This window comes from Hydra vulgaris, chromosome 11, assembly GCF_038396675.1.
Source record: "Hydra vulgaris chromosome 11, alternate assembly HydraT2T_AEP".
Classification (NCBI taxonomy): domain Eukaryota; kingdom Metazoa; phylum Cnidaria; class Hydrozoa; order Anthoathecata; family Hydridae; genus Hydra; species Hydra vulgaris.
Genome location: NC_088930.1, coordinates 3615001 through 3641152, shown reverse-complemented (window position 1 = coordinate 3641152; position 26152 = coordinate 3615001). Strand labels below are relative to the sequence as shown.

Below are 26152 nucleotides of genomic sequence, written 5' to 3'. Positions count from 1 at the left end.
TTTTTTTTCAATTTTTTTCGATTATTATAAAATACAAAATAATTTTGAAGTTTTATAGAGATTATATACAAACATATGTAACGATATTATTCACTTTAAAAAACGAAAAGATTTTAAAATAACTAAAATTTCTAAAAACATCAAACACCGGGAGAAAAAATTTGCATATGTGTCATGATTAAAATACTTATGCTATTAATGCGCTCACGTAGCTAGCCTTAATAAGCTGCGGATGGTCTGAAAAAGAAGTTGTCTGAAACTTAATAAAGAAAAAACTTTATTAAGCCAGATGGTGCTGCTGTGAAGGCAAAAAAAAAAAAAAAAAAAGCCTGCTTGAAAAAAATTTAAAACTTTCTTTTGACAATTAAAAGTTTGTTTTGCTATATTTATTTTTTTTCTATAAATATATGGGGCAGTCGTTTTTCAAAACGCCTTGATATGCTTATTACGTATTTTGAGAAAAACGCAGTTAAAAAAAAATTATTAAGTGAAACTCTTTGTAAAACGTTTTTTGAAACGAACGATTTTTAAGAATTTTTCAGAACTCTTTGAAAATATGTATTCAATAACGTTTGTAGACATCTTAAGTAGCTAATTTTGTGAAAATGTTAAATTGATTTTATTTACCTTAAGGCGTTTTGAAAAACGGCTTCAGTAAAGTTGATGCAGCGAACATGTTGAAATAAGTTAATTTGACGCAAAATTTAAAAGCTCTTAACAAAATTGTTTAATAAATATCAAAAGTCTTTAATAAATATATTAAAAAAAAATAATAATAAAAATAAAAAAAGCCACTAAGCCAAAAAAATTAAAAGTAATTGCAGTTCAGTGCACTTAAAAATTTCAAGTATTGGTGTGTGCGAAAAACATTATATAAATCATTTTTTAATTTTTATATAAACTTTTTTTTTAAACTTTGCTGCGCTTTGTCATCCCTATATAAACAATATATGAAGAGTTTATTTTCAAAACGCGGTAAGCGCCATTTTCAAAAAAACGTAGAAAATATATGGTTTATTTTTAGTTTATAAGGACCTAACAGACATTATGTCCGAATATATGTTAAGCAAAGTATGACCCTAGATTTTTCTTCTTCTAAAAAACATTTATTTTCAAAGCACGGTATGGATTTTTTAATTTATTTTTAAAGTGCGGTATTTAATTGTGACCAATTCGTGGCAAATGTATATTACTTCTGCGCAAGCGCAAACCTTGTAAAGTTGCGGTAATGAAATGGCGGATTGCGATGGACAAGAATCTTGTCATAAGATTAATAAGTTATCTAATCTCCTATTTCACATATAAAAAAAGATATAATGCTTGAAACAAGAAAAAAGAAAATCATTTCTTCATGCATTTTTTTTATACTTTTATACTTTGTTTGTTTAACTGAACTGATTATGGAATGGTGATGAAAAATATATTAAAAAGACAACTTATATTATTTAAATATATTTGTTATTTACTTCTATTTTAAAAAAAACCATTCAATAATAATACTTATTTTTTACTTGTTTGTTAAACCGACAATTCCTTTATTGCAAAGAAAATGAGGCTAATGCAGTGTTTCATTTTTAAAATTTTATTTCCTTAAAAAATATAGCGATGACGTTTATGCTATATTAATTGTCCATTAATACTAAAGAGACTTAAAAATAGAGGATTTTGATGCATTTTCCAATGCATTAATTCTTTGTCTACTTTATATGCCTGCTATAGACAAACAAGAAATAAGCATAGTGTTGATGCTTCTTTCCTTGAAAAAGCAATATTTTAAAAATCTGATCATCGTTATTACAACTACACTATCACTATTTTTTAAACTTTAAAATTAAATATAAAATAAAAAAGTATTATGGGTTATTGGCTCATATTTAACTCTCCAAAATAATTTTAAATTCGCAATCGTGAATTTTGAAAAATAATAGTTTACATTACTTATCCAGAACATTTACATTCACATTATCGTTAAAATATAATTACCAAACATTAAATACACAGAGTTATACAATATTTTAAATAAAATTGATTATTAAAAGTTATTTAGGTCTTTTAAAGTTTATAAATTTTCCATAATATCTTTATAAAGTGGATATACCGCATTTTGCTAATAAGCTGTAATTGGATATACAGTATTTTGAAAGTAAATGCTAATTTATAGACAAAAAATATATTTTTTTATTTAACAGTATTTCAATTATTAATATTATCTAATATACTTTACGTATAGATACATTAATCAACAATAATTTTTCCAAATATACGAGTCATGATTGTGTGACGAAAAAATTCAATTATCTCAATACCACAAAAATGGATATACCGTATTTTGAAAATACACTCTTCATATATATATATATATATATATATATATATATATATATATATATATATATATATATATATATATATATATATATATATATATATATATATATATATATATATATATATATATATATATATATATATATATATATATATATATATAAATATATATATATATATATATATATATATATATATATATATATATATATATATATATATATATATATATATATATATATATATATATATATATATTTATATATATATATATACACACACAGGCCCTTTCAGACACTGAGTGAGGCCCGGGCCATTTACAAATTTTGAGGCCCTTACCATAAAATAACTGCCATTGCATAATAAATAAAAAAACAGCAAATTAGTAATAATTTTTATTTTAAAAATGCTTTTCTTGCTTTTGCTTTTGCAAATGCACTGACAACTGTTGAAAAATCGAGTTTTCTTGCAATATCACAGTTAATATTCAACATTGCAAGTCCATTCAAGCGTTCTTGTCCCATGGTTGAACGGTGATAGTTCTTTACTTGTTTCAACACATTGAATGACCTTTCTCCTGAAGCCACTGAGACAGGCAAACTGATAAAAATTCGCAAAGCAATTGATATGTTAGGAAAAACACCAGACAGTCCAAGTTCTAATATTTCTTGAAACAATTCTTTTGGTTTGCAATCTGATGTAAAGTTTGTGGAGTAAATTTGTTTCAGAAAGATTATCTCATCAGAAATATCAGACAGTATTTCCTTGTGGTACTTTTTTTGAAAGTTTGTTGTGGCACTGAGTAGTTCTTCATTGCTCATCTTGTTGAAGTGCCAAAGAAATCCAAAAATACTACAAATTTGTTGTTGTGACTCAAATCGACGTTTAAGACCTGCTAGAATAGAGCCGATTATTACATAAAATACATTGATTTTATTGTTCTGTTCTGAATCAAATTGTGTTTTCAACTTTCGAGTGGTAGAAAATTCTGGTGAAATGTCAATATTCATTGCAATTAATTTTGACTCACTCAGAACAGCATCCCATTTTTCACGAATCTGTTGAATGCTGTCCATGAGATTTTTAATGTTTTCCATTTCAACATCTAGAGTTGCATTTCTTGCCTCAATTATAAGATTGGTTTGGTGAATCATTGTGAGGAGCTTCATCCATAAAGATGATATTACAATGCATTCAAATTTTGACAAATACCTTTGAATGGACTGAAGTTCTGACTGAGCTGATACTGTGAGATTGAGAGATTGCAGCTCTTATAAAGCTGTTCTCAGTGAATTCAAGTGACGGGCAACTGGTTTTACTGCTTCAATCCTTGCTGACCATCGGGTCTTGGAAATACCATGTAGTGAAGCAGGTACATGTTGCTTGAGAATTTCCCACCTTTGTGGACTACTGCTGAAGAAATTGTACATTTACTGCACAATTCCAAAGTAAAGAATTGCTTCTTTGCATGATTCAGCACAATCAACACCAACAAGGTTTAAAGTGTAATTTCCACAGCTGGCTAACATACAGTTTGGATTTTCTTCTAGCAAAACTGCTTGCACACCTTTGTATTTTCCAGCCATGTTTGGACTATTGTCGTATGCCTGACCAGTACACAGTTTAAAATCTATGTTCAACAAAGTTAGAACGTGAAGAATCCTTGCTGCAATTTCTTTTCCAGTTTTTTTTGAGTAATCGTCAAAATAGAGAAACCGTTCTTCAATGGAAAATTTAGATCCATTAATTTTTATATAACGGATAATGAAAGTTGTTTGCTCCTTGTGAGAGCAGTCTGGTGTTGCATCAACAACAATTGAAAAATATTTGGTGTTTTGAATCTCTTCAATAATTTTGGTTTGAACAAAAGATCCACAGAGTTCAATAAATTCATTTTGAATCCGGGTGGACAGATAATGAACTTGTAAGCGCTTTTTGTTCAGTTGAGATTCATGGACCTTTTTCACATGCTCTAATAAAATTGGATCATATTTGCTGAGGAGCTCAATTATTCCGAGAAAGTTTCCATTGTCAGGGTCATAAATGTGTTGACTGGAACCAAATAAAGCAAGCCCACGTTCAGAAAGAAAAAGAATGACGTTCAAAAGGCGCTCAAGAAGTTTTGTCCAATTACTGGTTTCAGTTGACAATTCTGTTATTAGTAAATTATCAATAGAACTTTTTCTGATGGCTGCTCTACTGGCTGATTTCCATTTGACATAGTTTTGTTTGTGTAATACAGACATTTCATGTGCTGGTATTCGGTCTTCCAACTTTCTCCAACCCCTGGTGATATTCCAACCTAACTGTTCTGAAAAGGTGGATACCTTGGAATCACTTTTGTTCAAAAGAAAGCAGGGTGCACAATAGAATGACTGTTGCACATCACTCCAGCAAAGCCAATCTCTTGTGCATATCTCACCATTGGGAAGAATTTTTGATCTCAGACGAGTAGGAAAGGCGTGATTATAAGAATCTCGTGGAATATTGTTTGGAATTAAAAAGTTTGTTTGAAAACTTTCTTGCATTTGAGTAATATTTCGTTTGTCAACAGTGCCAATGTCAGACAAAATCAATTTTGATATATTAGAACAATCTGATTCACATTTTTGGTCCAAACTTTCTGAATATAAAATTTCAGAATCAGAGATGCAATTATCATTTGAGATGGCTTGCAAATTTGTTTCCCTCTGCTGACTGTTGCTTTGGTGAATCAATGAATTTTCACAATTTGATTCCAAGCTTTCTAAATCTGAAATTCCAGATTCAGAGACACAAGTTGTATTTGAGATGTCTTGCACATTTGTATCTATCTGGGGATTTTTGTTTTGTTGTAACATTGATTTTTCAGAAGATGTAGTTCCGGATATTTCAATATCTGATTTACCGTGTGTTGGGTTGGCTTGATTTTCCAGTGGTCTTAGAAATGATGTTACTGCTCTTTGTTTCTTCTTCAATTTTTTGTCTTTTTCGCCTTTTGGATGCACCACTTTCAAATTTTTTCTTCATGTTTAAATTTAGCAATGGCATTAGTTTTAAAAGTTATCGATCTTGCTGCAAACAACAATTATTAATGACTGAATTAAAATAAATATCAGAACAAACTTAATACAACACAAATAATTTAATTAAAATAATAATTATGTGTATTAATAATCAATTAATTAAGTATATTAAAATATTGTCTCAACATAGATTAAAATTTTATGTAATTGCTCATGTTATCACAATTTAATAAAAATATATTAAATTTCCGAAAAAATTTGGAGGCCCCTATTTAGGTCGAGGCCTAGGCCAAATGGCCCGTGTGGTCCCCCCCCTCTGATAGGGCCTGTATATATCTATATATATATATATATATATATATATATATATATATATATATATATATATATATATATACATATATATATATATATAAACAAATATGTTATTTGTTTATATATATTGTTTATAAAATGTAAAAAATCCACCTATATAACGTTATTCAGATTTGTATGTAATAAAAATAAACTTTTCTAATAATTGCAAGTCTTTTTTGCTCAACCTGTTTTGTTTTGATTTTTTGCAGGTATGTTATTATATTTAAAAAAATTGACAAGATTGAAAAAACATGAAACATATTGATACCAGAGTGGAAAATTTGAAACTCCAATTTTAGATTTGCCCTTCTCTTGATAAATTCTGATTGCTAAAATTACGTCACCTGCTCCTTAGACCTTTAAAAATGATAGACGAGGCTTTTTCGTAAATCGTTGAAACCACAATTTTCTTTGCGTATGTGACGTCACTTAGTGGCAAAGAACCATAAAAACAAACTAATAATATGATTTTATTTAAATTTAAAAAAAAACTCTTTTTATTAAAGATATATCAGTATACTTTTATGGGATATATTCTAATAAAGACAAAAACTATTTATTTATTACTATTGTTGTAAATACAATAGCAAATAATAATACACGGATAAGAGATTTATTACTACTGTAATAAATCTCTTATCCGCGAAATGATATATCTGTACCGGCTTTATATATTTTAATGCAATTTCATGCAACATAATTAAAATTAATCAAAATATATAAGGTAAAAGCAAAAGGAAACTTGACACATAAAGGTTTATTTTGCCACAAACCGACGTCAATGCGCAGAATTTTTCAAGCCTAACTTATAGATTAGCGTTTAACTTTTCTTTAGTTTTTATTCATAATCATAAGAATAAACTTTTTTTTGTATGACTATGTGTTAGTGGTCTAAGATCTTCTTATTTCCATTTGTATAGCGTTAGGTACAAACGTCTGTAAGTGTAAACGTCTTTAGCATATGTTGAATTTCCGGGCATTATATGGAATAATCGCGTATAATATATCATAAAATGAAAAAACTTTAAGATTTTATTTAAAATTTTAGAAATCTTTTTTGCAATATTATTATTTTTTAAAAATTTCAAAATTTATTACGCTAAAGGGAGGTCTAAAACCCCAAAAACAAAACTGAATACAGCGCACTTAACCACTGAGCTATCAATGAAATGCATTTAGCAGAAAAACACACCGAATTATAAGTCACTTTTAAGCTTTACGTATGCGGAAAAGGTGCACATGTTAAGTTTTTTGTTCTTAAAAGTTTTTTTAGAATAAACTGTTTTACTAAAAAATATTGAAGTAAATAAGGAATAGGTGTATAAATAATCGGTGTGGAATAGACATTTATAGAAATGGAAGGTTTGGTAAAGACCCGCTTTTTACGGATCCGGAAAACAAGGATATATAAGGAAAAAATACAGAAAAGTTCGGTTTGGAATAGACTTACAAAGATCCGTATTTCTACGAGTCCGATCTCAGCCAGTTATTAATAGTTACGTACAAATGAAGCGTTTTAATGCGTTGTTAAAAAGTATTAAACTCATGTAAAGACTTTATGGTAACCAATAATATAATGATGTCTACTTGCGTAAATTTTGAGATAAAATTTTCATAACTATATCAATATAGTCTATATTGATAACTATATTATAATTATGAAAAACCAATGATTTTGATTAATAAATATACTTTTGATAAATAAAACATACTTAAGTGCCAAACTTAAGTATGTTCTTGTTTATATCACATTAGAATGTTTAGGAAAATGTTGAAACAACCACCTTATTCGGTTTGGGTGTAAACGTTATATAATCATAACCTTTGAATTTTAAGTTTTAAAACCTGTCATTTTGAATTTAGTATAAGAAAACGAAAATAATAAAAATTACTAATTGCTGTCCTTACATTTGAAGTAAATGTTTTAGGATATTTATGTATCCAGGGTCTAATCACCGCAATTTTTATTTTTTAATCCACTTATAAATCGTTTCTACGCTACAGCTCGGGTTATAGGTATATTACACAGTGGCATAGCTAAGTATTTTTGGTCAGTAGACATACGTGGCCAAGGTGCCCAATTTCTCTTTCTCTGGGATAATAACGTTTCTAAAAAAAAATAACAACAAAAACTCTTTAAATATATCATAGGCCTCCTAAACCTTGCGGCTCTTAGTTCAATTGCTTGTGGGACCGTAAGTTTTGCTTATACTGGCCTTGCGGCAGCTAGGCTAATGATACTACACGCAAATAAAGATATTTATCAGTGTGATAAAAGTAAAAGTAAAAAGTTCTAAATTTTCATGCCTTTAGAAAAGTATCGTAGTTGTTTAAACCAAAACTTTAAGAGTCAATGGATATTCTTGAGCAGGTGGAATTTTTTCGTATCAAATTGGCAAAAAATCTTTACAAAAATAAAGCGTCCTCTTAAAAAGTTTGGGGCTCCTTAATCTTCAGGGCATGGTGTTATAGCCCCCATAATTCAGGACAGATTTAAACTTTCTCTTCTTAGTTTTTAAATAATAAATACATTTGCGCAAAAAACTTATTAAAAAGAGGTAACAACTATGTCATTTATTTTCCTTTTAAATAAACTACCCTTTCTGAGTCTCCCATGGGTATATACACCTTCTACTAACTGCCTTGTTTCAGCTTTGTCTACATTCCAGACCTTTGGAATGGTTGGCCAGAGAAAAAATATTTTTGAGACGGTTTGATTCAGAGAATGGTTACTATAGCTAAAACTATCATAGACCGGAACTAGAGAGGGTTTTGATAGGGCAGAAACCTTTTGTTTAAACTTTACAGGGAAGAAACACCTAAAACCGTGCAAATCAAATGTTGCAGCAAACTAAATGTTAGCGACTTAAAGTTTTACTTTTTTGCGTTACTTTTGTACAAGATCATGTCAAAGTTATTGTAAAATATAAGTAAATTTATTTACTTATTTTATAAAAATTACTATTTAATTTACTTTCCAAATTATATAAAATGTACGCTTAAGTAATTTAAATTTTATTTTAAATAATTTATTTTTAATAAAGGTTTGTTATTACTTTCAAAATAAAAAATTTAACTTAAAAAACATTATTTTATTACTAAATTTTAAGATTGTTCACGAAAGCAAAAGTTGAATTTTCGAATAAAAAAGTTTTCCAAACTCAGTTTTTGTTTCGGTAAGTTCGAAATAATTTCAAACTAATTAATTTTGCATTGAAACGATTTTTTTATTTCGAAATTGTAAAATTTGCTTCGAAATATTTTTGTCATTTCGAAATTCTGAAAATTGTTTCTTATTTATATAAACGATATTCCAAACGCCTCTAATATCTTTAAAACTATGTTTGCCGACGTTACAAACTTATTTTACTCGTCAAAGACAATGGAAGACCTCTTTGAAAAAACAAATGCTGAACTAAAAAAAAAATAGATGGTTTAAATTAAATAAACTGTCACTCAATATAGAAAAAACTAAGTATATACTATTCCACTCTAATCAATAAATTAAAAAAATGCCCCTCAACCTAGCAACAATTGATATAGAAAATATAACCATCAAAAGCGCTCTGAATACAAAGTTTTTAGGAGTTCTAATTGATGAACACATCTCCTGAAACTCCCACATAAACTACATAAACACAAAAATATCAAAGAACATAGGTTTACTTTACAAGGCAAGACCATTTTTGTCACAAAAAAGTCTAAAACTTATCCACTTTTCATTCATATGTAGCCATCTCATGTATGCCAATATAGCATGGGGCAGTATCCACAAATTTAAATTAAAACCACATTACTTACGTCAAGAACACACTTCAAGACTAGTATACAACAAAAACAAATTTACTCATGCTCAACCCTGACTGGAACAAATAAACACACTAAATATATTTCAAATAAATATTTTTCAAAATATACTTTTCATGTTTAAATATACAAGTTTGGTTCGAGAACATTTTACAGCACACTTTTTTATAAAAATATAAATAAATACAATACAAGAACAACTGGCAACTTTAAGATACTTTTTGAAACAATAAGACTTTCGAAATTCTCAATTACATATTGTGGTCCCTATTTATTTAACAAATTAGTTTCCGGAAACGAATCACTATTAAACTTAAACAACGAACACTCTCTGATTATAAAGCTAAAAACTACAATAATTAAATTAAACAACTATAAGGAATTTTTTTAAATCTAAATAGAAAATAATTAACTGTAACTTAACTTTTAATACAAATCGATAAAAAAAAAATAAATATTAATAATATTAATAACAAGGTATATATGTAACACATACATATATACTACCATACCATACACATACCATAAATCATTCAATTCTAATAAAAAACTGGAATAATACGGAATAAAGGAGACAAACTTTCTCTGGTTTGAAAATTACTTTTCAAATAGGAAACAATATGTACTATTTGAAAATTTAGAAACGACCAAAAAAACTGTAAATTGTGTAGTCCCACAGGGTTCTATACTTGGACCTTTACTTTTTTTACTATACATAAATGATTTGTCTTCAACATCAAACCTATTAAATTTTATTTTATTCGCAGATGACTCGAATCTTTTTTATTCTCACAAAAATATTGAAACACTTTTTACAGTAGTAAATAAAGAATTAAATAAAGTAAAGGAATAGTTTTTATGCAACAAATTGTCTTTGAATGTTCAAAAAACTAAATTTTTTATTTATCCACATACCAAGCAAAAGAAATACCACTTATTCTTCCCAATCTTTTGATGAATAAAAATAATTTTAGCATTTTAAATATTAAACAAAGCCGTCCTTTTGCCTGATACAGGTAATACAAATATAAATGTTATTTCTAATAATACACTTGTTAAAGTAAATTCTAATGATGAATCAAATCTTAATATTGTTCTTAAAAAATATGATGATTTTAATTCTAGGAGTACGAATAAGGATTCTGAAGAGTATGAGTATGTTGATGACAACAATACTATGATTATTGCGACAAATCTATTGAAAAGAACACGATCAATACACAAATCAATAGAATTTCAAACTCAAATCGTTTCTGTTTTATTTGTAAATTTGAATCTGGTTCGACTCCATTTAGTAAAATAACATATGAAGGGGTAATCGATCTTTTCATTAAAACAAACATATTTATACCTATTGATAGTCGGTGTTGTAAGTTTCACTTGACAGACAATAAGTGACTTAAAGATGAATATTTAGTTAATATTTTAATTTTAAAAAACTCTGTAAACTTAAATAAAACAGTCATACAAGATTTACGTAAAAGTTTTCCATTCAAAAACAGCTTCTATATTTGCGAAATTTAACGATATAAATAACGTAACAACTGAGTTTTGTTTCCAAAATACAGGTTTTACCAAAGATGAATTTCTATATTTGATAAGTGAACTAAAAACTTGTGGATGTTTTTCTGGTTTAAGAACATATGCTAGAATCGTATTTTATTTGTGTTGTGGAAAGTATTTGGAAAAACTTCCAAACCCAGGCTTAAGGCTTATGCTTTTTTTACTAAGTGAAAACGAACCAGAATGCCAATATGAAAATGAAATATTAGAACGGAATGAAACTATAAATCGAGTTATGTTTACTAGTTTCAAACAACCGAAAACAAAATCTAATGTAAAATTTAATATAATTGATTCTGAATTAAGTATATCACTATTGAATAAAAATCCGCAAAAATAATTAATGAAATGAACTTTAGATCGTTTTCAAAGCATTTACCAAAATGGATGGTTGTATTTTGTTAAATAAAGATGATTTTAAAATGGATACAGATTATTTTTCGCTGTGTCAATTATACCGAAGTGTTATCATTCAAAACACTTGCACAATTATTTTTTGTTATTTGGTGCTCATATTTATTGTAACAAAATATCATAAGTGTATTACAAGGGATTAAACAAATTATAAAAATATGTAATCAAATAACCGATATACTTTTTCTCATTGAAATTTGTGAATGGGATAGAGTTAAAACTATATGGATTCTTCTTGTTATGAGATTAAAACCTAATGACTTATTAACTTTCAGTACTCTTGATCAGAACGCAATGCGTTTTTCCGTTTTTTAATAAATTTTCAGACATATCAATTTAATTGTTTAACTTGCAACAAAACTGTTTGTCCGAATATCAAGGAGTACATCTTGATTAAAAGCGCAGATAAAGTAACATATTTAAATATTAAGTTAAATGAATTGTGTAAAACCTTTAATGATTCTACTTCAAAATTTTTGTTTATTTGTAGAGGTATTTCAAGAAGATGAAAATGAACTGAATATAAATGATATCCCATTATCATTTATAATTGATAAACGTTGTTTTAATTTATTTTGCACAATATTTAATAATCATACTAACAACTATAGATCAATATTTTTATTAAATAGTGAATTTTATTTGGTAGATGCTTTAAGCAATTCTATCATCAAAAAAATACCAAAAATGTATAAAATATAAACTATTTTTTTATCATTTGGCTTAAATATATAAATTACAACAATTTATCTTGTTTTTAAATTTTTAAAGTCATTTCAATAAACTAACGTTAAAAAAAAAAAAAAAAATCGTTTATACTAATTTTTTAACATTATACCAGATTTACCTAATAACTATGACGCCAAGCTGATCGGGCTTAGATTTTTTGACAGGTAATACGTAAGACAATAGCTATACGTTAGTGTAAAAATATAGTACGATTGGCTTGGCATGAATAAGGGCCAAAAGGAGTCTGTCCAACATTAAAGTTGGACAGACTCCTTTGCTTCAAAATATTTTTGCAGAGATTAGAACTCCAAAGTTCTTTTGCAGGGATTAGAACCCTCAGGATAAGATTGATATTTTGTGACATTATGTGAAAAAGGGAGGAGGGGGATCTGAAAATTTTTTTGCGTGACATAATTTGCGAATAACCCCTTACATCTTCACGGTGAAATATTTCACATAAAATATTAGCCCTCTCAAAGTGAATAAAACCTACCGACCGCAAAAGCTACTTAAGTGTTTTTATTTACAACTTAAATTGTACATTTTGAACGTAGAATTTTTAAATTTTTACTTATTCACTTATTCAGGTTTTTACTTTTATTAATTATTGAATAAAGATGCTTAAAAGCACCTTCATTCAATATTGAATAAGAAAAATTTGAACTTTTAATTTAAAATTAAATTCAAAACTAAGATGAATTTAAACTATAGTTTAAACGTTGTTACGACGTTGTTAAAAAAATTGACTGTCAACTAAATCAACTAATATATTATTATAACTTATATTAAAATTTTTGAAATTATAGTTTGAAATTATATTTCGAACGACTATCACTTTTTTGAAATCGACTAAAAGTCGATTTAGCTGAAATGTGAGGGAGGGAGGATGGGGGTGGGGGAATTAATAAAAGAAATCAAGTAATTTATGTTTGTTTTATATGTTTTTAAATTATATAATTTAAATATTAATGGAACAAAACAATATAAACGCCACGCAAGATAAATTTTGCAAGGTCCCACTGATTTAATATTGTGAAAAAGTCCCTTTGATTTCTTGATAAATATGAAATATATTTAAGTCTAAAATACTAAAATAAATGTGAATATAAGTTTTAAAATATAGTATTTAGATATGAAAGGTCTCACAATTTAAATATCCTTAGTGCCCTAGTTAAAGAACGGAACGGATTGACACTGTATATCGGATCGGCATTGCATGCAAATATTTTTAATAATCACATGCAAAGACTGCAAAAAAACAACAAAAAAAACAACAACAACACATAACTATAAAGTTTTTAAAGTATAATAATTATTTTCATATGTTATAAAGTTGTTTAATAATGCAGGGCCGTCAAGAAAATCATAAGACGATAAAAAAGCAGATGCCAAAAAGAATGCGGAAAAATCTTTTTTGGCGAGCCCTCGTTAAATAATCAGGCGTAAACCCAGAAATACAGAAGCTAACTTACAATATTTTGGATTTAAATTAAGTGGGATATCGAAATAAGAAATTTGTAATTTTGATTATTTATTATTTATAAAAATACTAAAGAAATGAAAAAATATGTTAACATTGTAAAAATAGAGAAAAAGTATACAAAATAGTATAACATGAAAATAATGTTATTTGTACAAACACACACCCAATGAAACTTTCCCAACCTCTTTTCAGGTCTGGTTGTTTGTATATTTTTTTTTAGATACCATGTTAGAACTAAGATTCGGCAAGTTACTTACTGTTAACACAACGAATTGTTAACTTAGGCAGAATTTAATTCTAGTTACCATACATAATTACCGGAAGACGTTATGAAGCTACTTTCAGTATATTATAGGTTACTTTTGAGTTACTTTTAGTTGTTCTTTAGTTACCGCAGATACCGGTACCGGTAACTAAAAGTAATTTTTTTGGAAGTTGCTAAAGTTCTCGAACCCTTAATAAAACTTCAAGAGAGTAAACAAAAGACTTAGTGCCGAATTTGGAGAGAGGTCGTTGGGATGAAGGGAGATACTATATTTTAATTTTTAATTTAATATGAAAGGAAAGGGGGGGGGGGGATGTAGTATTTTATTCCGGCTCTGAAAAAACTACATTCTATTCAACAGTCATATTTTAACAAAATAAAATTCATTAGGTTTATAATGTTCAATCAAATAAAAAGATATTCAAAATAAATGTATAAGTACTATTATTCGACTAAATCGACTATTAGTCAAGTAGTAAAAAATTAAACTAATTCCGACTTTCGACTAGTCGGCTTTTAGTCGATTTAGTCGAAGTCGATAACAACACTACTTTAAACACTTTCTAATTTTAAATTTGCACAACGTAAGTTTAAACTTTAGATTTAGAATTTACATAAAAGTTCGTGCGCTTTTCCAAAATGATATAATTATGATATTTAAAAGTTATAATATGCAACTCCCTTAAGGCCTCGTACGCACGTACCGTAACATAGGGTCACTTTAATCCACTTTATTGCAAATTTTAGATTTAACGATCAATTTTTTTTCAATTTTTTTTTATTCAAAATATTTATAAAGATATCAACCTTTAATTCGAGCTCATTGATTAACAAAATAAATTATTAACAGATATAGTTTTTAGTTTTTCAAAATGGGCGTAATGTTACCCTGCATTGGTGTTACTTTAAGCCATGTATACTTGTTGCGGTGTTTTGTTTCATTTACTTACAAACTGCTTAAGTAAATACCTTCATAATGTTAGGCAAATACTTAACTAAAATTTACATCAAGAAATACTTCTGTTTTGTTTAAATAATTGTCCTCAGATCAATTTAAAGCAAAAGAAAAATAGAAATTATACAGAAAACTTTGTATATTGTATTAATTTTTTTCTGTTCTATAACTGAAAAATAACTGTTTATAATAAAAAAATAACTAAATTGGTAGGTAAGTAACAACTCTATATAAATATTTAATGTTTAAAAATAATTGTTTTAGTCAGATTTAAAGGCACGTAGTCTAGACTTATATTTACTGTTAGATGTTGCACTAGAGATATCACGTTTAACTTTTTTTCGTTTCTCGTGTGCTTCTTGGGCATTTTTGATTGGTATAACTTCTGATTCTTCTGAGTCAGGTCAGATTCCTTTTCCTAGTGGAACATTTAGTTTCTTTTTGCGCTTTAATATTGAAGTTCCTAGGTCTGCACGATTGTCGTTTAAATGACTGATAAATGCTTGTGAAATAAGGTTAAGATCAGCAGATGATCGATCCTGTAGTGGCAACCGATTAATAAGAGATTCTTTATTGATAAGTTCCACACTTAGAAAACCTGATATGAAATTTTCACTTAAATTGTATTTTATTAATTCCAGCACTTTTTTTAGTAGTGATGGAAAGCATCCTTTTGGAAGTATTATTGATTTTTTACCTGCAGGTGATTCTTTCCATGAATTCAAAACAGTTTTCCATTTACTTTTTAGTGGCCTAAAATACGGAACATCTAAAGGCTGTGTCAAGTGTGACGAGTTAGGAGGTAAACACACAAATACTATGTTATTTACTTGACGCAGTTTTAAAACATTCTGGCTAATGTGTGATGATAAATTATCTTCAATGAGAACTTTTTTTTCCAGTTATTTTTTTCAGTATAGGAAGCAGGGAGCTTATTCGCCGACTTTTTTTTTGCGTAGGTTTGGCGTAAGTTCAAAACTGTAAAAGTCGTATTCACCAAACTTGCGCAGCTGCGCTAAAAAAAAACTTTCGTAAGTTTTTGCGTAAGTTCAACCTTAACTATTGGTATTCACCAAACTGAAATCTTATTTACCAAACTTTACTCAGCTCAATTTAAGCAAGAAAAGTTACGTTAGCTACGAGTTGCCTTAACTTAGGCGTAACTTTAAAATCACTAAGTAATAGAAATGGTGAAATACTATTATGATGCACATATTATCAGATTGATATAGAATTTTACTATAAATTATAATATATACAATTTATGTATAAAAATTGTATATATTATAACAAAGTTAAAAATAATAATATATATTAACACAAATATAAATGCATCATAATAATATTACAACTTATTAACTTAACAACATCTAATATTTAGACGCTATTATTATAAATCATAGTATTAAAGCATCTTGTATTATAATATCATAATGTTATTGTTATTTTTTTGTATAATATAATCAATTTATTGGCTTATAATTGTAATATAACAGCATAAAATAGGACCTTAACATATTTAAATTATATACATTATGATGTGATATTATAAATAAATATTGGTTCATCTTTATGACAAGCATTAAGATGTTATATTAATAAATAACTTAAGCTTAAAGTATTTATTTAATATATATTAAGATGTTATTATATTATTAATTTAACGAAACATCTTATATAAAATAATAGTAACATTGTTATATAAAATAAGATATTCAAGTATATTATATGCTATTTAGAGTATGAAGTATTATATATTCTGAAAGATGTTATGTTGTTATGATGCAGTTATGATTTGGTAATATATATATATATATATATATATATATATATATATATATATATATATATATATATATATATATATATATTACCAAATCATAACTGCATGTTATTTAGAGTATATACATATATATATATATATATATATATATATATATATGTATATCAGAGCCGGAACCAGCTTTTTTTGGTCTTTGAGATAACTAACTTCCAAACATGGAGTAAACGCCACACATTTATATGTTTATACTTATGTCAAATAAGGATGCTTTGCAAAAAACTGCGGTTTTTTAATAACAACAAAAAAGCCCCAAAATTTGTGCCCCCTCTGCCTCAAACGTGAGAGCAACAAGTTGATGAAATATTTTTTGTGCTATTCTCAACTAGACTTATATTCATCGATAAATTTTAAGTTTCATAGTATTATCTTTCAGCGTTCGAAAATAATGACACTATAAAATTTACAACCTCCTCAAATTGAGGGAGGTTTAAACTTTACATAGTCATAATTTTTGAAAGCTAAAATATTATACTATAAAATTTAAAATTTATCGATGAATATAAGTCTAGTTGAGAATAGTACAAAAAATATGAAATTATTATATTGACAAAATAACAACTACATCTTTATAAATATTAACAATACACTGTATGTATTAATAAAAAAGCAACTATATCTTTATAAATATTCTATTCAAAGTTTTTTGTTAAATGGTACATGTCTCATTAAGTTTAATGATCATACTTCATTTAGTTGTTTTAATAGCTTTATTTAGTTTTAGTTTAAATGGAACTTTAGACAATTTGGTCAAGATCAAATCTTGCGTTAAGCTCAATATGTTGCTTTAAACAATTACTATAATGTAGAATGTGTTCAAAAATTTCATTTGTATAAAAACAAATAGAGGTAGTCAACACATAAACAATGATTTCTAACCAATCATGTTGCGGAGCAAGCCGATTTTTTCGGATTCAAAAATGCTAATATTAATGAGGCTTTTTTCAAAGTAACTGGGAGTTTTCAAGAGTAATTGGTAAAAATTACTAGTCAATTCAAAAAAAAATTAGTAACAAAAAAAGAGTAATCTTTTGGTTATTGTTTAACATGATTGTTATTATTTGACTGTTACGAATGAAGTTTGAAAGAGTTGATTTATCGACGTCTTACTTAAGAATAGCTTTTTTCCTTTTTCAGAGATCAAAAGGTATCCTTGTCAAAAGGTATCCTTGATAAAAGTTTTTATTTTTTCCATTTCTTAATTAAAAAAGATTGTGGAATGTAATCCTAATGCAGATTTCCTTTTTGCTTGTTAACAGTCTTGATTACACCATTCAATCAGCCAATTACACCAGAGAAAATATATTTCAATAAGGCTCACCTTCAGGTAGATAGTGATGTGGAGCAATCCTTTGATTTTCTCAAAAACCGTTGGAGGTCACAAGAGAGGTGGAGCACTTCAGTGCTCCTAACATATGCTCACCCAAAGTATATATTGCAAAATATATATTGTGTGTAATTTGCTGAAAAACCTTTACAATGGCTTAGGGTTAGAAACTCCAGATGATATAAACTTTGAGGACAGTGACGAAGATGATGTACACTATGTTCAAGCTGAATTAACAAAGGTCAACCCTTTCGACAGGCATTGAACAAAGTACTCTAATTAAAACTTTGTTTTTAAATCGAAGGCAATAATATATTTTGGAATGTTTCATGGATTTTTTTTGATTTTTTATTTATGACTTGTCTAAGCATTTTGCAAACTTATGCTCATGCTAATGTCAAATTAGTATACGAATTTCTAATTACTTGTATTTAAAAAAAATACTATTTACTTGATATTTAGGATTGAAAAAAATGAGAGTTTGTTTAGTTTTTATTAATTGTATATTAAACAATTGTCAAAATTTATCTGCCTCTTTGTAGAATAATCAGTTCTATACCTATCTCTCTTCTACTTAAAATTATTTTCCTAGTATTTGTAGTAATATTTTTTACTAAATAAATATTCAATAAAAAGTATTTAGTTTTTATAGCAGAGTCTTATAAAAATATTATTGTCATTTTATTAGTATTTTTGTAAAAAATACTAATTAGTAATAATCCCTAATTTAAATTAGTTAGAAATTTATGAATTCAATATTAGAAAAGTTTGTTTTATATAATTGCGAAAACTTGGTTCATTCAAAAAAAAAAATCAACTTGGTTGTTTTTTTGCGTAAGTTTTTGCTTAAGTTCAGCGCAACTCATGCGCAACTCTAACTTTATGGAAATGCTGCGAAACATGGTGAATACCAAAAAAAACATGAACTTACGATTTCCGTAACCTTAGTTGAGCTGCGCAAAAGTTACGAAAGTTTGGTGAATACGCAGCCAGGTGAGCAGTAAACCACTCCTCAAATGTGACATTATCTAACCATCCATGTTTTGTACGATTGTACCTAGTTCCATGGGGACCGTTTTCAGTGCACGTTGACCACAGATTTTCTAATTTGTAGACAACATAAGGTGGTATAACATAAGGTGGTACATCCAGCAGCGTTGCTGCAAAACATGACTGTAATATTGGACTTTGATGAGTTCATTACTCTTTCAGGGTGTTTACAACCTTTATGACAAATAATTTTTTTGCGGCCTGGGTCATCACTTAGGTTTGTTTTGTCATAGCTGTATATATTTTCTGCTGGTACATTTGTAACAACTTGGAAGAGGTTTTCAATCAACTCGCTTAAGGTTTTTTCGTTAACAGCAGCCCGATTACGTTTTATATTAGCTGCCAACCGCGTGGTGAGCATAAGACGTCTTTTTAAAAATAATTTACTCCATTCAAGTCCTGGAAAATTGTTTCTAAACTGTGGAATAGTTTTGTTTTGGGAAGAGAGATAATCCTTTACAATAAATCTAAAATTGAATTCATCAACAGGGAATCCAAACTCAGACACTGACAAGATTTGAGAAAGAAAAGCAGATTCTTCCAAAGCAGTAAATGTTGTAGGATGTCCTAGTTGTCCATTGTGTTTTAGCTTTAGTTTAATTTGGATAGTAGTTCTAGATATGTCAAAATGTTTAGATACTACTCTCTGATTCATTTTACCTTCCTTAATAGTATAAAGGCACTGTTGGAGCTTTTCTTGAGAATAATCTACATATTTTCTGGAGTCCGGTCTACTAGAATACCTTCTTGGCATTTTCATAAGCTAAAATATTTCAAACAATTATATTTATACCTTAGCAATCTTTTTGTTACATAACTCTAAAATGTAACTAAAGTTATAATAATCTCCTTAATCGCTCAGTAAGTGAAGTAACATGTGTTACAAGTTTACTAATAACATAATTTACTAATTTGTTAATATTTGTTGTATGCGTAGGAGTAAAAAAACTACTCGCTTTTTAGTTTGAATAAACATGTCAAAAACAAATAAATCCGTTATTAAAAAAGAAATAAGAAAACAAAGTTTCGTTTAAACATATTTCGAAATAGACCAAAAGAATCAAAGAAAATACAGCATATGTTATAAGATTCTACCTTTCAAGATTCTACCTTACCTTACTTCAACCAGTTCGATGCAATCCCATTTATCAACTAATCATTTCATTAGTTCAAAAATAGCTAAAAAATCAACAATTTTACTCAACGATGAAGATATATCCGATGTTGAGAGCGGTAATGAGAATGATTTTTAAGAGACTGGTCATAAAAAATTAAAAAAGTTAATGGTGAACTTTATTGTTGGTACTGATCAGTTGCCGTATTCTCATCTCTCCGTTAAGCTTAACGGAGCGTTAGTCAAAAATTTCTTTTAAATTACATTAATAAAAAATTTATTTAAAACTTTAATTTTTTAAACATAAATGTTTTATTTTGGTATAAGTTTTATTTTAACGAATTTTTATAAACTTTCGTCATTTCTTTAGTTAGAAATATTGTAACGAAATTTCAGACAAAAGCTCCGTTAAGCTTAACGGAGAGATGAGAATACGGCCCCAGCCTATTTCGATAGTACGTCATCCAGATTTTGTAAATTTTTTTAGTGAGTTAAACAAAAGCTACAAAATGCCATGCATAAATACGGTGAGCAAGAAATCAATTCCATCAATTACGGACAATCTAAAATCAATTTTAATGCTAGAATTGAAGGGATGTCATTTCATTACAATTACTTGGTCATCATTGAGTAAAAACAGCTACCTCGGTGTGACTATTGATTTTATTGACAAAAATATGATTCTGGTTGACAGAAACCTGGATCTTAGGTTTATGTCTGAAGTGAAAACAGCTGAATATTTATTTAATATGTTAAACGTAATCTTCAGTGAATGGTCAATCAGTAATAAGATTTTTGCACTAGTTACTGACTCAGGTGCAAACATTTTCTCTGGAGTAAATTAATTTGATGATAATGTTCTTAAGATTCCATGTGTTGGTGATCGTTTGAATCTTGTGGTTAACGATCTTCTAAACACGAGAGATATAAAAGTAAAAAAAATGGTTCAAAGCGTTAGAAAGTAAAAGATTACGACGATAATGGAAAATTAATTAATAAAGAAATTACAGAAAGTGAAGTTAAAGAAATTGAAAAATTAACGAAGGCAAATTGGAAATCACCAAGGTATTTTCATCGTGCAGGCACATACTTGGTTTATTTAATCATTCGAAAATGTTACAAAAAAAAGTTAAGAGAAGTTCAAGAAACGCTTCTATATGAAACTAGAATAAAGTTAATGCAGGATATAGGTATTCGCTGGAATAGCCAATTCGATATGATTGAATCTATATTAACTAATAAAACTGCATTGGATATGATTAGCATCGAATACCAAAATATAAAAATTTTTTGTTGTGCTTTTAAACGACTAATAATAAATTTCTAGATTAGTATTTAACTAATAAATGTCTAAATAAGAATTTGGTAGTATTTTTGCCGGATTTACAAAAAGAAGTTTTATATTTCTATATTTGCTTTTAAATCCGACAAAGCTACTCCAACACAAAATAAAATCCTGGAGGAATTTAATAAGTTTCTGGCCGAAATTACAGTTTTAAAGAACGTAACTAACCTATAGCTGAACAGGCAAGCAAAAAATAAGGTTCAAATAGGTAGTAGAGATTAAGGTAGAGAGTCTGAAAACTTTGATATTTATACCTATAATTGAGGTAAGCAAGAAATAATTACTTCGCCTTAATCGTGATTTTTGTTTTAATTAACTTCTTGATTGATCGAGTAGTTGTTAAAAACATATCTAAGAAACTTTTCTTTTATTAATCCATTTCGATTGCAACTCTCAAAGCTTATTGATTACATTTCAAAATTTTTCATTTTTTTGCAAAAGCGCCATTTTGACTTGCTTCTGGAATAATTATACTACAAAGACTGTAACACGATTTTAATTCATTTTCGGCTTTGTTCTCCCTCCAGCTAAGCTATTATACCTCCTTGGTTACACCCAATTAAAAATCTAACAAAACTTTATCAGCGAAAAGAAATATGTTACAGTAACATTTCTGTTTCCAACATTGTATTCTCTTCTAAATGGAAAACTTGAATCGTAATCCATTTTTACAGAACTAGTTACGACTTTTCAAAAGGAATTATTAGGGTCTCTAAAAGGGTGTTTTAAATACATTTTTGCTGATTTTTTCTTAGCAGCTACTTTTCTTGATTTCAATTTCGTAAATTTTAATTTATTAAAAATGATATCTATAGATGTAAATGCATTACAAAGGCAAAAATGTTTATAAAAATATTTTATAAAATGCATCTAAAAGAATCTGAAGAAATCGATATAACAATTGAAACAAATTGTTTAAATAATACTTTAAACTCATCAAACAGCTCAACTGACAGTACCATAAAAACATTTCAGCAATCGTCAACGCCACCGTTTGCAAATTCTGCTACTTTAGTTAACAATAAAAGACGAAAGCCAATCAACTTAATTGAACTAGTAACAGATAAATCACGCTATAATTTAATTGAAAACAATGATAAACTTGAAAAAGAAATAAACAATTACAGTCTGCAATACTTTCAGAGCTACGAAAATAGTGCCATTGAATTTTTCCGAGCTAATCAAAATTGTTCCCGGTTTCGACACAAATTGCACTGGTAGGGTCGGGCGGGGCTAGTTTGGCTATTTTTACTAAATCTAACAGATCTCTTGAATGGTACATTGGATTAATATAATTTTTTCACCATTAGAAAGATAATTTGACCTGGCAAAAAATGGTTGAGACAAAAAATTTTTTTTCGATTTGTTTTAGAAAATATAGTCTAAAGTTTATTTGGCTTATCAACCTACCCCAGCAGGGTATGTTGAGCAATTGTGTGGGGTAAATTGTGCAGTAAAAAAATGAATGTATTTCTGTGACAACTATTAACTCTTTTATAAAACCAAAACATAGCTTCTTTATAAATTAAATAAATACCTTCAGTTTTAACAAATTATTTAAGATATGAATATAAAAACTAATAATTTTGAGACTAAAATAAAAACAAAACAAAACTTTTCAATCTTAAAACTAAACAAAACTTTTTAAACACATTTTTAAACAAAACTTGTTAATATTATGATAAAATCATAATTAAACACTTAATGTTAGTCTTCAATTTCATTTTTCAGTTAACATAAATATAGTTATGACCAGAATGTGAATCACATTTTAAATGAGACCATTGATTGCAACCTTGACACTGGATCCAATTTTCTTCTGATAGATTTTCAGAATAAGTTTCCCAACACACAAGTTAATCATAATCGTGTTCTGCACTTGTCTTTAATTTTTTTGTCATCTTAGTTTTTTTGTTTGATTGTTTTTTAACTTTTTTTAATATACTCAGCAGCAGAGTCTTCTTATTATCATGATCTGCAAAGGATTGACAGGCAGAACTTTTTTTTGGTTTCTTTAAAATTTTTTCTTAGTTTTTTTGTTTGATTGTTTTTTTACTTTTTTTAATATACAATGTAACTGAGTCTCTTTATTACCATGCTCTTTATTATTATTTGAAAGAGATTGACAGGTAGATAATTTTTTTTGTTTCTCAACTTTTTTAAGTTTCTTAGTTTGCTGCTGTTTTAATATAATTCTTTCTGGAGTATCTGTTTATTAATACTATTTTTGACAGATTAACTTCAGAATGAGCTCCGTCTTATAGCTCATATACGAGATTTGCTAGTCCTATACGGTCTGTGACAAATGATGGTAAAAAATAATTAGCAAAAAGGTTTGCATTGTACGGGTATACACCAGTTCTTTGAAAACCCTTTGTAATGTTAGTACACGTAATAGCTAATAGCAATGAATCAGATACAATTTTTCGTATATCATATATTTATTATGGCTATTCCAGGATTGTTTCTCAGCCATGCATCTTGTGCAACTGATAGGTACTTTTTAAAAGGTCCAAACACTGATACATCTAGTAGCTGCAGCTTATGGCTGCAGTGTGGTGGAAAGACAACATGACTATTCCATTCTCCTTTGCTAATTCAGTGTTGCAAAATGTTTGTGAGAAGAGTGATTGTCCAAAATCAACAGAATTTTATATTCGTTTGAAGGCTTCACATGCCTAATGAAATTTTTGAATTCAATATCTGTAACCCAGCCACTTCCATTACCTAACCCAATACAGTCCGGAGGACCATTATAAACAAAATAATCTTTGTAATTTTTGCGAGGGAACACAAACATTGGAGGCACTGTATTTCTGGAGGCGGATACAGCCGTTACCATTGTGACATTAATGCCTATTTCCCCAGATGTCATAGCACCAAGATTTCTCTTGCCCTTTACAGCCATAATTTTACTAGGTTTTACAACTGTAGATACACCAGTTTTGTCAACGTTCCATATTTGTGAAGCACTTTGTATATATAACTTATCCTAACATTTGCAGCGTTAAATGATGTTGTTCTACCAAGGCTAGTTGCTTCAGGTTTCCTCATAGATAATTGAGAATTTTTTTTAAAAAACTAGTCATCCACTCTTTACCAGCCATCTTATTTACTGTCTAAGATCCTGGTATTTTGATTTTGAATTGAAGAGCACACTCATAGGCAAGAGAACGAACATCTTTAGGAGTATAATATAGATGCCATTTGCAAAAAATAATTTTTTAAGGCGCTTTCTTGCTCTTGGAAAAAAAACTAATCTAGGTTTGGAATAACCCATGGATGGGTAACCACCAGAATTAAGTTTTAAAATGTATGTCGAATCCTTTAGCAGCTGTAGTAACACTTTTTTCCCTCTGCAAAACAGAACTTGCTGCATCACTAAGCTGCTGGCTTGTGAAAGCACTATTTGAAGTTTTTCTCTTATAATTACGCATCCTAGAACTTTTCAACTTAAAGATTTTATTGGCCAAGTAATATTGAAGTAAATATATTTTAAAAATACTAAAAAATCAAATAATTTAAACCATAATAACATATTTAAAAAAAAAGGTTTAAGATATTTCCTTATAATTGTTATGAGTATTTCATTATGGTAAATTTAAAAGTGTGAATGGGCTCTAAAATGTTTACTAAATGAAATTTTATCTTCGCAAAATCAAAAAAGTGTCCGTGCATATTTCTAAACAGGGGTCTAATAACATTTGATGCGCATTTTAATACCATTCTAAATACCTATCTTTTATCCATTTGATGTTTTGCCATGTGATGAGTACTTTTTAAGATATTTTAGTTACCCAACTTGCCCCTATGCTCAACGAGCCATGCTCTACCCAAATATTTTCAGTTCTAGCGACATCGATGCCATCAGAAGAAACATCATGCCATCATCATGCTTATTTAGTTCAGCCGGTTTAATACGGAGCCACGGAACCGACTTGCGCCGAGCTTATTGAAACAGTTAGTTTTAATAAGCTCGGCGCAAGCCGGTTTTATTGAAATTTCCTTTTTTGAAATTTAACGACTGACTGGTCTAAAAGGTCTAAATTTGGTGACTTCTTTAAAAGGGTAAATTTTTCCGACTAAATACACAAAAAATGCATTGAGAGAAGGGGTGTGAATAATTTTAAATTTAAGTAATCTTTCCCCGTCACTAAATGGTGTAAAATTTGTAACTAAAGAGAGACTAATTTCATACTTGCAGCAGTAGCTTTTTAATAAATCTTGTTGTCCAACAAACTAATTATAAATTTGCTTTTTTGTTTTTTTCCCTAATTCGTCGAGAAACTGGTTAAGTTTTTTAGATGTTTTGAATCATGGTGCCTCCTTAAATTATAGTTTTTGCACACTAAAACAGATTCATTACATGCTAAACATACCGACACCGAATTAAATTTACCAAAATAATATTATTTTGTTATATTTACTCTGTATTTCGAGTGCTTGACGTACTTTACGGTCGAATTTTTTCATTTAAACTTTAAGAGTTTTAGTTGTCTCAAAATTTATTTTTTAAGAGCAAAACTTGCTATGTGTGGCAATTGCTAATTGATAATGTTTGCCATCACTT

At 28.2% G+C, this 26152-nt stretch overlaps 1 protein-coding gene across 1 annotated transcript; it reads right to left on the bottom strand.

Annotated features, from left to right (window-relative positions):
- Positions 1 to 2723: 2723 nt before the first annotated feature.
- Positions 2724 to 3482, bottom strand: LOC136086790 (zinc finger MYM-type protein 1-like). Its single transcript, XM_065809279.1, has one exon. It carries the CDS (start codon positions 3480 to 3482, stop codon positions 2724 to 2726), a length of 759 nt encoding a protein of 252 aa, XP_065665351.1.
- Positions 3483 to 26152: the final 22670 nt, after the last annotated feature.